A 14916-nucleotide genomic window follows, 5' to 3' on the forward strand; every position below is an offset into this window, starting at 1 on the left:
AATTATAAAAAAAGAAAAATGAATTAAAAAGGATAATACCCTTATATATTAAAACAGAGAACATGTATTATGCATAACAAATAAGTGCATCATAACAAAAGGAAGTGCTATAGTTAGCACTAGTACTTGATCAAACTATTATGGTAGTTTTTCTTATGATGCAAATTTTAGATCGAGGACATGATCTTAAAAAGAAAAGTATGAAGGATCATATTATGAGAAAACGTTAGTAGGTTGTGTAATGTGGGTCATTGTACAAGTCGTATTACTGTAACTCTTGTTCTTTTATATTTATTATTATTTATTAATGTTTGTCAGATATTAGTTGTATTCTCTGTTATTGTTTTCATTAATCTATCCTAGTATGTTATTGATTATGTTTCGATTATTACATTATTTTATTGTTGTTTATGCTTTTTTCTACTAGACCTTGCAACGTTTCCTTGTTACCTTCTATATTTTCTCCACCCTCTTCTTCTTTTTGTACCCGGATTTGTTGTAGTTAGGCCAACGATAGTTTGGAAATAACCTCTCTACTTTTATAAAATAGTGATAAAATTATGTATATTCTACCATTTCAAGACCATTTATAAAATTTCACTATTATAATTTTTTATTTTTTTATTACATGAGAAGTAGTGGCAAAGAAATAACACAAAAATAAAATGATAATTGAATTACTACTTTCCAATTGATAACTCAAAGATAGTACATTTGAAGTGGACTTAATGTTGGTACATGCCCCCAACCCATATTTGTAGTATATTTCGTCCATTATTAATTTGGAGTTTGCTGTCCTCTTTATAGTATTTTGCAATAATTAATACATCCAATAATTTTTCAATAACTAAATAATTCATATGAATATTATATTAAAATACTCATACTAATCATTATTTCTTAAAAAACATGTAAAATTTAAAACGGACAATGAAATATAAACCAAGAGAGTAAAAAAAAATTAGTTTAATTTATTCTCTCTAATAGTTGAATTCTTCATGCACTTTATAAGTTTATTTACCAATATAAAATTACAAGTCATTTTCACTACGATTTAAAAGAGCTATAACATAATGTTATTATCATAGTAATATATAATAATATTACAATAATCTTGACTCAACGGTTAGAATATTACAAGCATTAATTGGACTTTGTTTTTTTCCTCTCGTTCTCTTTTTTCTTTATGAATTGTTGTTAGAAATGACAGAGACTACGCGTATGAAAGGATTTGGTTAACCTTTAAACTATTGGCCTTTTAGCAAAACTTTGAGAGAATTGAATATTAATGTGCCAAGCTATAGAAACGGATGCCAAATAAAAAATTGAGATACTCATTGAACATAGCTATTTAATCATTTATTTATTTTTATCTAAAGCTTTAATTTAATGTTAGTAATTTAGTATCCTAATGAATCTATATGGACCCTTAATTATATTCTAGTTAAGAACAGATTTTAATTAACAAGAACCTTTTAGTATATTCTTTTAGTTAAGTAAACATGTAAATACAATAATTAAGGCATTTTCCCCATTCCTTTTTTACTTTGCCTTCACGCTCTGTTTCGAATCTAATAGATGTAGTACAAATTAAGAATGAGCACTGTAAAAGCTAACTTACTTGAATGTTTTCTACTAAGATCCACGAGGATCGTGATATAGTGATAAATATTTTCTTTATTTGTATAGTTTGAAAGTTTCGAATTCGAGCATAAGACATTAGTTAGAGAATGCTTTGTATTTAATATGAGACTTTGCAATATAAATTTAATTTTAATCGGACCTTAATATAAATATCAAAAACCAAATAAGAATCGGAAAAAAAATTCTGATAGGAAAATAACCCTTTAAAGTTTGAATTATAAAGGGTTTAAACGAGTGAGAAGTATCTCCTTTTGAAAACATTTAATTTATAAACTCACTAAATGTTTTTTTACACGTTTTTTCTTCTTATTATGATAATCGTAATGCTTGAGATAGTTTTTGTGTATTTGAATTAATTTATCGAATACATGTCATTTTCTGTCAACAATAACATGTACCAGGTGGGAGGTAAATATGTTTATCAAATTTAAGACAAATAAAAAGAAATTACTTGTTACGAGATTTATGCCACAGAAAAATACCAACTTCTTTCTTCTTTGACTTTCAATTGACAATACTATTGTTTCGACAAACACAAAACTCCCGATAGATCATAGATTTTGATGTTAAAAAAATTATATTTTTAAAGTTACAATTTCTTAAAGTTGAATTATGTTTGAATATGTATTTTACTTGAATTTGCCTTGAAGTTTTGTGAGTGAAAGTCTCAAAAATCCAAAAAATTGTCTGAACCAATTTGTGAAACTTAAAATTCTTTTGTACATATTCTTAATCACAGATCCAAATTTATTATGAAATAATTATTTAAAGATAATTTTCAAAGATTTAATCTCAAATCTATCATCAAACTCTAGCTAAACCAATACTCAACATACTCTTTTTGTAAACTTTACCATAGCATAATCCATAACCAAAAACACTTTAACTTACATCTCTGCAAGTAGACATTCTTGACTTTGAATATGTGTATTTAGATAACTTAACTCATTTTTACTATGTTATTTAAATATTCTAAATACATTTAAAATTTACATGTCACGTTAGTAGGGGTGTGCACTATTCGGATTAAACCGAATAACCAAATCAAACCAAACCAAACCAAACCGAAATTTTATTTGGATTGGTTTTTTGGTTTTTCGGATTGGTTTTGGATTAATAAATTACTTTGTTTGGTTTTTTGGTTTGGTTTTGGATTTTAAAAGATAAAAACCGAAAAACCAAAAAAAACCGAATTATATATATATATGTCGCGTGGTGTGCCACATAAGTCAAAAGGTGTACAAAATTACAAAAAAAATGAGTTCAAGGGGGTAATAGGACCTTAATTTAGTTAAGGTGTGTCTCTGGGATTGCGGTCATAGTCTAGGGGGTACTTGTGTCTTCTCCCTTTTATGTTTGAATTACATCTACAATAGGTATACTTATAAGTATTGTGTTTTAAGTTTTACTTATGATTTATATTAGAAAGTATATTTAAGGGATTAAATATTATTACTTTAGTTATATATGTTATTAATTATTGACATAACCGAATAACCAAATCGAAAAAAGCCAAACCGAATAGAGAAAAACCAAACCAAACCAAATTTATTTTGGATCGGATTGGGTTACACTTTTACAAAACCAAAAACCGAAAATTCAAACCGAATAGTGTAAAACCAAACCAAAAAACCGAATGCACACCCCTACACGTTAGTATTGAGCGTCCACGAGATACAATTCAACAAACAATTTGAATTGTGTAATTATCCATTGAAACTAGATTAAGTTATCTAGACGCGCACTCTCAAAAGTTGAAGTGCTTACGCATCCGCTCTATTATGCCTTTTTTACTATTATCCATTATCACAACTTACCATTTGTTCCTTAAGAAAAAACACACAACCCAACACTAAAAAACCCAATAAAAGAAAATAATTTAGTACTATGTTTTTCTCTTAAATAAATAAAAAAAGCATCTTCCCAAAAACCCCGCACATACCCTTAACAAACACAGCTACTTCACAACTCACCACACGACATCTTCTCCATCTTCTTCCTCTTTCTCCCCCTCTTCAATGGTCGCTTCTTTAACCCTCTGTAGATCTGAACAGAACTGAAAAAACTGGGAAAACCCATTTCATTATTGTACGATCACACCATTTTTTCATAACGCACACCAAGTGTTTGATTAATTGCTTGTGTGAAGAAAAAAAATACGGTATTCGTTTGAATTTGAGACCCCCAGTTGGATTAAGCTGGGGGTAATTGTGGGGCATTTTCATTTCCCAGATGGGAATGCCTGTAAGACGATGAGCAAAACCAGAGACGAAGAAGAAGAGGACGAGCGATTTCACGACTCACTTGACCGGTTACTTTCTTCTACTAATACTTCTTGTTCTTCATCTCCTTCTTCTGATAACGAAGAAGACGATATTAAGGATCTTAGTTTCAATTTGGGGTCTCCTAACTATGGTGTTTCGGAGCCGCTTCCGGCACCGAGATTCCCAAGGGGTGTATCGAATAACTATGATGTATGGATCTCTGAACCCATCTCCGTTGATGAACGACGTATTAGACTCCTCAAGCAAATGGGTCTTGCCCGTGACCCTTCTCTCCTCCGCCACAGACCGTCACTCTCACAGTCTGCTGCTGCTGACTATGATTTTGACGAAAGACCGGAGATTTTTGGCAGATCGGTTTCAGAAAATCATTTGAAGTGTCCACTTGCCGGCGGTGAGGGTATTTCTAATAGTATTAATTCCAAAATTAGTTGTATTGAGAGTAATGTTTGTGGGATCGTTCGATCAAAATCGGATGGTGATCGCAATTGCTCTAATTGTTGTTGTTCTCATTCAGTTCACAAAAATACTGAAGTTATTTCCTTGAATTCTACTTCCATTTCATCAGTACAAGTAAATATGGCCAATGGGGTTGACGGTATAGTTGTACATAATAACCGAAACCGTAGTAAAAGTCTCTGCGAGGATCTATTTCGTAATGGCAATGGATCCCCAAAGAAGCCACCCACAGGAAAGACGAGAGCTGATTCCACAAATAATGGGACCTGTAATTCGTTGCCAGTGCTGGCGAATAATGAGGTGGAGGAAGGGTTGGAATCAAATGGAGATATCGGAATTGAAGAGCAGCTGTGCACAATAAAGAATCTTGATGATGGGAAGGAGTTTGTGGTTAATGAAGTTAAGGAAGATGGGACTTTGAAAAAAGTCAAGGAAGTGGGTACAGGAAGGCAGTTGACCATAGAAGAGTTTGAGATGTGTGTTGGGACATCACCAATTGTTCAAGAACTGATGAGAAGGCAGAATATAGAGGATGGGAATAAGGATAGCTTGGATGGTAATACAAATGAGGATGTTGAAACTGGATCCAAGTCGAAGAAGAGGGGAAGTTGGTTGAAGAGTATCAAAAATGTGGCTGGTGCTATGACAGGTTATAAGGAGCGGCGGAGCAGTGATGAGAGGGATACATCATCTGAGAAGGGTGGCAGAAGGTCAAGCTCGGCTACAGATGATAGTCAGGATGCTTCTTTTCATGGGCCTGAAAGAGTACGGGTTCGGCAGTACGGAAAGTCCTGCAAAGAACTTACAGCACTGTATAAGAGCCAAGAGATACTGGCACATACTGGGGCTATTTGGACCATCAAATTTAGTTTGGACGGGAAGTATCTCGCTAGTGCTGGTGAGGACTGTATAATACATGTCTGGCAGGTTACTGAATCAGAGAGGAAGGGTGACCTATTGCTTGATAAACCAGAAGACGGGAATTTAAATCTCTTGCTTTTGGCAAATGGATCTCCAGAGCCAACTACAATGTCACCAAATGATGGCCACCCGGAGAAGAAAAGAAGAGGAAGGTTGTCTATAAGTCGAAAATCAGTGAGCTTTGACCATGTTTTGGTACCGGAAACTGTTTTCGCACTTTCAGAAAAGCCCATCTCTTCATTTCAGGGGCATGTGGATGATGTGCTTGACCTCTCATGGTCCAAGTCTCAGGTTAGCTGGCACTCTTTATTTTCATATTGGACACTTTCTGGACCCTTGCCTACCCTACAAAAGAATTAAGCTTTCTTTACATTCCTTAATGCTAAACATTTCACCAATATGAATATGCCATGAGAAGTCGTATGTACCTTGTCAAATATCTTTGAATACTACCTCTCAAATGACAACATATTTGAACAGTAATTCCGCAGGGAAGTACATGGCTTGTAATAGATAAGAAGTGAAAGCTGATTTTTCAATTCAGACACAATAAAGATGATTCTTTTGGACTTAGATGTCAGCTAGTTTATTATTTTATCAATCAACGTCTCGTCTTCCACTTACCTTCTTGTTCCCCTGAGAACCAATAAAATTGATTAAGATTAGCAATCCATTTGCCATCGGTTCAGGTTGAGGGACAACTAATTCAGGGTTTGAGTGTGTGCTGAATATAGATTTCTGCCAAGGTGGATCTAGTACTATGCAACGATTCTTACTTTACTATGAAAGGTTTGCTGGAGGTATACTAGGATTGGTTCTTCATCTGTTCTGACAGAATGATATCACAGAGTTATTGTGTGCAAGTACACAAGAAGATGAAATGAAGAGTCATTTAATCTCTTTATAAGATGATAGATAGTAGCATGGCTCGACACTGTATGTGACTCTACTTTTCCTGGAGCTATCTGAGCTTGTTCACGAGTACACGTTCTGTTTCTTATCTGTCCCCTTCTGTTGGAGGGGAAAAAATACTCCTATCTTTTATTGTAGTTGCTTTGTCTCACCCATTTGTGAAAGATGGATACCAAAGAGCAGACCCATGAAACTTGATTCTATCCACCATACAGTATCTCGCGCTAAGCTTTCCTTAGTGGACTGCCAGTTAACACTTTCGCAGTTACTTGTTTCTTTCTTGTTTATGACACAAGCAAATATCTTGTAATGAGAATAAATGGCTGTATTCTGTTAACTTTCTTAAAAAAATAAATAAATGGCTGTATTCTAATGGACAAAAGGGTTGATCTGGCTGCTATTTATATCAAATGGCTCAGGCTGTTGTGGCTCGTGGTCATCATTTTTGGTGCTTAAATTAACTTACCAACTTTTAAATTCAATTGTATAGAGAAATCTGGCAGATTTAGAATGATACAGCGTAACCACTTACTTTGCTCCATTTCCTTCCTCGGTTCTGAGAATATATCCAGATGGCATTTTGTGGTTATTGATGCTGGATGATTCTTTAAAGTTGCACAGTTCTTAATAAAAAAATGATTAGTTAAAGTTGCATAATTTAATGGTTTTATTTGATGACTCCTGATATTTTTTCTGATAAGTGGGAACCCTTGAAGCATTTGTTTCCTGTTGCTTTCTAAAATTTGGGTTGTTGGACCCACAGGCCACATGCCATTAGGTTCTTTGGATTAGTGAGCTAATTATTTTACTTTTCTCTGATACATTCTATCACTGTCCTTTCACAGCATTTGCTTTCATCTTCAATGGACAAAACAGTGCGGCTGTGGCATTTGTCTAGCAAGTCTTGTTTGAAGGTCTTCTCACATAGTGATTATGGTATGTCTATTGAACCGAGCTCTTATTTTTTCACCCTTCCACTCCCCATGGTTTTTTAAGTCTAATGAATATGAACACCAATGTTTGTTAAGAATTTCAGAAAGAACTATAATGACCTAGAAATTACATACACTGGAACTTTTTCACTAATTGACTGATTGCAGTGTGCTCTTGACTTCCTTTCTTTGGCACAGTAACCTGCATCCAGTTTAATCCTGTTGATGATAGATACTTTATCAGTGGATCCCTAGATGCTAAGGTTCGCATATGGAGCATTCCAGAGAGGCAAGTTGTTGATTGGAATGATCTGCATGAGATGGTCACTGCCGCTTGTTATACACCAGATGGTCAGGTGAGACTATTGAACATAGTGCTCATTGTGATGTTAGGTTAAACCATTGGTAGATGAGAAACACTTAGGATTTGGATCCTTCCAATTTTAGTTACTAAATTTTTGATTGTTGTTTGAAGGGTGCATTTGTTGGTTCATACAAGGGGAATTGTTGTCAATACAACACATCAGGTTTGATTTGTTGTCCCTCATGTTTCCTTGTTCCCCCTCCATTCTCATTCTTCTCTAGAGGCAAAATAAGCACTCAGCATGCTGATGTTTTGTGCCTCTCTGTTTTCAGATAATAAATTGCAGCAAAAAGTTCAAATCAATCTGCAGAATAAGAAGAAGAAGGCTCACCAGAAGAAAATTACTGGTTTCCAGGTAATTCTTAATTGATTGCTGTTAGATGCATTTGTTTTTGCCTCAGTTGATCTTAGTACCTCTTTTTTCTCCAAGTATAGTTGTTCAAAAACTTAAAAGTACTTTCCCCCTCCTTTGTTAACCGGAGGTTTGGGGCATAATGTGTGTATTTACGCATATCTTTCTAATAACCTTAATGTGCAACAGATGGAATAATAGTTGTTGTCTGGATAAATTTACCTTGTAACCTTCATGAATTCCTTGGTTGCTGATAAATTTAAATGTACAGTTTGTGCCAGGGAGTACATCAGAAGTGCTTATAACATCTGCAGATTCGAGAATTCGGGTGGTTGATGGTGTTGATCTTGTCCACAAGTTCAAAGGTACATTGAAACTGCTATAATTATCTTATAAAGCTGGTCAGTTACTGAATGAAGTTTATAGTTAGTTCCACTTGACCTTTTGAGATGTTGGTCTTCCTGCACAATTTTCAGCTTTAATTTCCCCCATGCTATATCCTAGTATTGAGTTAGCACCAACTATGACAGGTTTTCGCAATACAAACAGCCAAATCTCAGCCTCCGTGACTGCTGATGGTAGATATGTGGTCTGTGCCAGTGAGGACTCACATGTCTATATCTGGAAACATGAAGGTGATTCTCGGCCAAGCAGGAATAGAGGCGTTACCATTACACAGTCGTATGAGCATTTCCATTGTCAAGATGTTTCAGTGGCCATTCCTTGGCCTGGCATATCCGATAATTTGAGACTTTCCGATTCCTCGTTAGGGGAACAAAATGGGCATGCTGATCATCTCGACGAGGTTTCCACTGCCAACCATCCTCCTACACTCATTGAAGAGAATGGCACCGAGTACTCACCTCTGGTATCTGGCTGCAGTAACAGTCCTCTTCATGGGACGTTAAGTGGTGCCATGAACAGCTACTTCTTTGATAAATTCTCAGCAACATGGCCCGAGGAAAAACTCCTGTTAGCTACTAAAAATCGCAGCCCTCGTGTCAGTGTAGATACTAGTGTCGACTTCTCCAATGGTTTAAATCAATCCAAGTCTGCCTGGGGTTTTGTCATTGTAACCGCAGGCCAAAGAGGGGAAATCAGGACTTTCCAAAATTTTGGACTGCCAATCCGAATATAGAAGAAGGATCAAACAGGGGAAGTCTTCGCGATTCCACGCTACACACTGCTACTGCCATGTTTTCGAATTTTGTACAGATTGGTGAGATTTGTAATATTAGTGATTTTTCTTTGTTCTTGTGCTTAGTGCCAGTGGTTCTGGGACTAAAATAGGAGTCTTGCCTGATTAGGCATTGTGAAGAGGGACAAAAATGGGGGGTTGGAAATTATAGTAGATTTTTCAGGATATGGTGATAATATAGAAGCCCAAAAAAAAAAGGGTTACACCTTTGGTTAGAAACCGATGGTTTTTCTGTAATCGGAAATTGTAGAGTTGAGAATTGTGAAAGTGTTTATTGGAAAATGAAATGAAATGAAATTCTTTGAGATTCATTCAACTTCAAGGTGTCTGTCTATACAAAATTGCCAGTGTTTCAGAGAAATCGGAAATTTTTTGTTGAAACCGATGGTTTTTCTGTAATCGGAAATTTTGTGTTGATTTTCCGCGCGATGTTCGATATTTATTTTGAATCCCCAACTAATTTGAATTTGTGTTATGCCTTTCTTCCTTTGTTAACTTAAAAGGCTAGGTAAATATCCTGGGTTCAACATTATACTACCAGCCATTAGTTCCTACTAGGGGTGTACAAAACCGAACCAAACTGCAAACCAAGAAAAAAAACCCGACTAGTGGTTGGTTTGACTTGATTTGATATTGAAAAAAAAAAACCCCGACTATATTTGGGTTGGTTTGGTTTTAACTAAAAGAAACCAATCCGAGACTAAATCAACCCGACATAATATATATAATTTTAAAATTTTATTTTATACATAAAAATATTTACTTTGATATAATTTTTAAATATTTCTTATACTTTTTCATAATTTTTATCTTTTAATATATTATTAAGTTTGAAACTTAGATTCTGAATGGTTCAATAAAGATTATAGTCCACAGTTATTGGTAATTATAATAAAGCTTAAATCAAAATCAAATTAATACTAATGCAAAAAGTAAATCAATTCAACACTAAGAATGACAATAAAATTGAATATTTGTTCTTTGGTTTAACATTGGTTTAGACAATTCAAATACATAATCTAATTTTAATTTCCTTTAATATTTAGTCATGTAACTAATACTTATTAAACTTATTTTTGCATGGTTTAGTACTTTTAAATTATGATCATTTTCATTATGACTTGTTAATTTGCAATATTTGTCTTACGCGATTTCATTATTATTATTATTTTGTTGGATATTTTAGTGTCATTACTCCTATCATATTTTGTGTTATTTTCTTAAGAAACACCTTAGATAGTTGTATTTTGGTAGGACTAAAGAATATTTGAAGTACAAGTAAATTATATGTTTGTATGAATACTTTACTGAAAAGATCCAAAAAAACCTGAGGTTGAAAACCCCGAGTTTTATTGGTTTGGTTTGGTTTATAGATTTAAAAATTCGACACAAATGGTTCGGTTTGATATTTCAAAAATCAACTCGGTCATGTACACCCCTAGACTTCCTGCTATCGACTAACAAGACATTTTGATAAGAAAGCCAACCACTGCATAAGTCGCCATCCATTTAGAAGATCCCCTTCTTGAGTAGGGAAGAGAACGAAAATGAACCTCTCTTTGATCCCCCTTTCCGATTAGGAAAGAGAATGAAAATTTAGTTAAGACATTTTGATAAGAAAGCCAACCACTACATAAGTCGGCATTCATTTAGAAGATTCCCTTCCTGGGTAGGGAAGAGAACGAAAATGAACCTCTCTTTGATTCCCCTTTCCGAGTAGGAAAGAGAATGAAAATTTGGTTAAGACATTTTGATAAGAAAGCCAACCACTACATAAGTCGACATTAATTTAGAAGATTCCCTTCCTGAGTAGGGAAGAGAACGAAAATGAACCTCTCTTTGATCCCCCTTTCCGAGTAGGAAAGAGAATGAAAATTTGGTTAATTTTGATTTGAGGATCTTATGCGGCAATATCTATTTTAAAACCCCAACAAATCTATATTTGTGTTTGTATAAAGTGATGAACTCTCTATTAAATTTTTTCCTTTTTCTTAAGCTCAAACTCAAAATCTTTGATTGATTCAAAACGACAGGACCTATCCATCACACCATCATAACTCTCAGCCTTTCCTTTTTCTCTATTTATGTAGTATTACTCTCAACTTGTCCTTTTTCTCTATTTATGTAGTATGATAAGACAATCTTCAATTGATTAAAGTTATATGTACTATGATGAGAAAAAAACTTTAGTTGATTAAGATGGACCCAAAGATAAGAAAATCTCTTAGCAAAGTACAAGCATTATACAAAAAAGAAGAAAAAAATCTGTGATCTTGTTAACACAAACCAAGACAATATCTTTATCTAAACAATTACAATATCATCACTAGCACAAACACACACAAAAAAACACACCACACATATACTTAGGTTCATAATATCTTACATTATTTCACACAAAAAAACACACCACACATATACTTAGGTACATAATATCTTACATTATTTCTTGTTTGTTTTCACTAAGGTTAAAAAAAGTCCTAATCCTAGACTTCATAAGCAGGAAACCTAGACTCAAATGGCTCAACAAGATCCAAAAACAAACAAGCCATTCCTCCAATTCCTTCAAACAAAGAAAAAGGATGATCACCTTTATGCATAATACCTTCACATATTAAAGTATGAGCTCTATCATGTAGAAAACAAGCAAATGCTTTTGCTTTGTATAAATACTCCTCTTTCCTTGTTAGCCTATATAGTGATAGAAAAACATAAGCATTTCCACTTATTCCATGACAAATCCCGACTCGTTTGAGTAAACCGCGTCTCCATACAACCTCCATTGCTTCTCTAGCTGCTTCGAGAAATTCATCATCACCAAAAACCTGAACACAATATCATCGAGGTTTCAAGAGTGATATCGCTATAATAGTATAGTCATAAAATTAATCTTTGTCATGTAACGTTACGAGTAATTGTAACTATATGCTAGTATTAGGTAGCAGACACCTCGTAAAAATTAGTCAAGGTGCACGTAAAGCAATGTGACAAAAACTTGTACCTTAGCTGCTTTTGCAAGGGTAAGAGCAACACCAGGAGCACCATGACACCAATGGACAAGAACATCTGATTCATCTCCTTCACTAGTACGATAATTTCCACTCGAAAATCGATTCTTGATCATGTACCTTAATGTTCCTTTAACATCTTCAATTTCATCTTGTTTCAGTTCCATCTCTAGTAAAACATTCATAACACCAGCTAATCCATGGGCTGCTCCCCAGTACTTTTTCCCCCTCGATTCGTACATCAAGGGAGATTTAAAATTTTCTAATTTCGACAGTTTTCTACCTGACTTGATGAGTTCATTCACAACTGCTCTCTGTATAACAAAATTTGAATACCAAGTTATAGTAAGAACATAAAAAAAATGGTCCCTCGTATTCGAAAGTAAGTTCAAAGTAGTCCCTCGGATATACTCCTGAACAATGTTAATCCATTAGTTTGTCAAACGTCAACACTTTTAGTATCCGTCAAATATATACCAACACATACAATTTCAATATCTGTTATATTTAAGGGACTACTTCGAAACTACCTCGAACATAAAGGACTATTTTTGTCATTTTCTCGTAATTAAGCTATATAATTGAGTAGTTAAATTTGATAATTACCATTTGGGAGATGGATATTGTGCCTTTGCCAAGATGTTTATTTAAGAAAGAACATGCCCATAAGTACCCTGCTCTCCCATAAAACAAGTCATCTCCAAGATCTATTGGAAGTTTAATCTGGAAAAAAAAACAATCAAATCACAAAATTAATCACGCGGAACATAAATATACGAGCATACAATATGTGTGGGTAAAGAATTTATGTTATATACATCGTCAGTGTAAGAGAATTTGTATCACCATTAGGTCACATTTACCTTGTTATAGCATATAATCAAAATTACAAATTCTCACATTTTACTCGTGAAATACTAAATTCACATCTAACTAGAAAAATAATTGAATACAAAAACGAAAAAGTTTGGATACCTCCTTGAATTTGGTCAAAAATTGTTGACATAACTGATCATCACCATTATTCTTTGCAGCAACAGCACCAAGAGCGTAAATACCAGCGTGCCCGCCTATAAATGTAGGTGGTCTGCATATATTTAACCAAATCTATGTTCAAACGCCTACTAAATTCCGAACACATAATTTCATAATTTGGATATTGAATTTGCCTTTCATCACACATTCTATAATACTACCATGACAAATTATGATCTAAGCTTAAAATGTCAAAAATGACATACTTTTATTTACTTAATTATGTCTTTAGACGTACCCAGAACCATTGCAAGCGGCATCACATGCCTGAATAATATCGGAGCAAAGTGCAAGATCATCGTTGTTTCGAGTAATTTGATATGATTTGAATAGTAAATAAGCAGTCCCTAAAGTTCCAGTGTAGAGTCTGTAGTCATTTACATGTCTTCCTTTTGCTGCCCATGTCTCCCTCACAACCTTATTTAGGAAAAACAAAATTATTAACACACAAAAAATTAATGAATTCAATTATTCAAATGTAGACAAACTCATAAAATTAAGTATGAAAATTGCAAAACATAAATATATACTCCACTGTCTCAATTCATACTACACACATTTTTTTAATCAATTTAAAAAATAATGACACATTTTATTTTAAATTCGAGGGCGAAAGTAGTAGCCCAGTGTATTTGTATTAATAAATTCATTAAATATGTAAAAATATTAATTTAAAACCCAATAATTACCACTTGTATGGTAAAATTCGGAACATATTAAATTAAAATCTTAATTTCACTTGTGGTTAAATCTCACTTGTTTAGCAAAAAGTCCATCAAAGTATACTCATAATTTTTTTTAAGGATAATTTTAAAACATGGTAAAATCTCTCTATATTGCTTCAACTTCATATCGGATCATACTATATACATCACATAAATTGAAACGAAACAAAACAAATCCCTAATCTGGTTATGAATTTATAGACTAAATGAGTTTTTCATCTATTAGACGAGTGAGTCGTTTTATAACACATGTTAAGAGTTTAACTGAACCTAATAAATATGTGAACACATTAAATCCAATAGTGAGTTCGATGTCATCTCAAATGATAAATTTTAATTTCTGAATCCGTCTCAGTAAATAAAAGAAATTAAAAGTTGAAAGAAAAGAATACTTCATCTTTGAGGTTGATAGCATCTAGCTTGAGTCTTTGAGAAATAGTGTCATAAGGAAGTGAAAGAAGTTTGGATAAAGAGTCCTTTGCACTTTCAGGTGCCAATTCTTCAATTGAAAGGCCACCCATTTCATTAGGGTAGTAACGTTCTGCCATCTTTGAGAATTTATTTTTTTTGTGTCTTAAACTCAAAAATAGTATATTTTGTGTAGAAAGATGGAATCAATTGAACATATATATATATACAAAAAGCTTTAGAGTTATCTGGATGATAAGATGTATTTTTTTTTTATTTGGAGACTTGTAGAAGCTAGTAAGATAAATACAAGAAGAAACAAGAATGCACCGCTACTTTTGCATCTCTTCTCTACTTTCTATGGACTCCCTCGTCTCCGTCTCAATTTATGTGAAAATATTACTAAATATAAAGATGTGATATTATTTTTATACCGACTATAAAAAAAGCTTGTTACAGAAGGAACATTCATTGTGATCCTATGTCAAAGGTAAAGAAATTTGAGTCCCATATTAATTTAATGGGAATCGATATGGAATTTATACGATATTAGGGTTTTTTACCTTAATAACTAGTTTTTGAGGTGTGATTTTTTCAAATTTCTTATCATTGCTATCCACACCTATTGCTAGGGGACTCCTTGCATTTGGAAAGAGGTTCAAAGTGATACCTCAAA

At 33.7% G+C, this 14916-nt stretch overlaps 3 protein-coding genes across 4 annotated transcripts in view; 1 reads left to right on the top strand and 2 right to left on the bottom strand.

Moving 5' to 3' along the window:
* LOC125875615 (ABC transporter G family member 9-like) overlaps positions 1-14916 on the bottom strand; it is a 188696-nt gene that overhangs the window by 124638 nt on the left and 49142 nt on the right. The window lies entirely within an intron of this gene.
* LOC125875607 (uncharacterized) lies at positions 3559-9367 on the top strand. Of its 2 annotated transcripts, XM_049556597.1 has the most exons (8): positions 3559-4320; positions 4495-5597; positions 7064-7154; positions 7349-7506; positions 7626-7677; positions 7787-7869; positions 8138-8231; positions 8397-9367. In XM_049556597.1, the coding sequence occupies exons 1-8, from the start codon at positions 3897-3899 to the stop codon at positions 9002-9004; spliced, it is 2613 nt and encodes an 870-aa protein (XP_049412554.1). In that variant the 5' UTR covers positions 3559-3896; the 3' UTR covers positions 9005-9367. The 2 variants fall into 2 exon arrangements, with proteins under 2 accessions (XP_049412554.1, XP_049412553.1); XM_049556596.1 differs by having other exon boundaries at positions 3559-5597.
* Positions 11469-14380, bottom strand: LOC125875625 (lanC-like protein GCR2). Its single transcript, XM_049556621.1, has 6 exons — positions 14225-14380; positions 13346-13524; positions 13048-13159; positions 12679-12795; positions 12066-12386; positions 11469-11889 (listed from the first exon to the last, which is right to left on the bottom strand). The coding sequence occupies exons 1-6, from the start codon at positions 14378-14380 to the stop codon at positions 11551-11553; spliced, it is 1224 nt and encodes a 407-aa protein (XP_049412578.1). The 3' UTR covers positions 11469-11550.

Source organism: Solanum stenotomum, chromosome 9, assembly GCF_019186545.1.
Source record: "Solanum stenotomum isolate F172 chromosome 9, ASM1918654v1, whole genome shotgun sequence".
Classification (NCBI taxonomy): domain Eukaryota; kingdom Viridiplantae; phylum Streptophyta; class Magnoliopsida; order Solanales; family Solanaceae; genus Solanum; species Solanum stenotomum.

Coding starts and splice junctions, on each gene's coding strand:
- LOC125875607 (XM_049556596.1), top strand. CDS start 3,897: ATGAGCAAAACCAGAGACGAAGAAGAAGAGGACGAGCGATTTCACGAC. Junction 7,155..7,348: donor CTTCTCACATAGTGATTATG/GTATGTCTATTG, acceptor TCTTTGGCACAG/TAACCTGCATCCAGTTTAAT. Junction 7,870..8,137: donor AGAAAATTACTGGTTTCCAG/GTAATTCTTAAT, acceptor TTAAATGTACAG/TTTGTGCCAGGGAGTACATC.
- LOC125875625 (XM_049556621.1), bottom strand. CDS start 14,380: ATGGCAGAACGTTACTACCCTAATGAAATGGGTGGCCTTTCAATTGAA. Junction 13,525..14,224: donor CTATCAACCTCAAAGATGAA/GTATTCTTTTCT, acceptor TTCCTAAATAAG/GTTGTGAGGGAGACATGGGC. Junction 12,796..13,047: donor TTTTGACCAAATTCAAGGAG/GTATCCAAACTT, acceptor TTTTTTTTCCAG/ATTAAACTTCCAATAGATCT.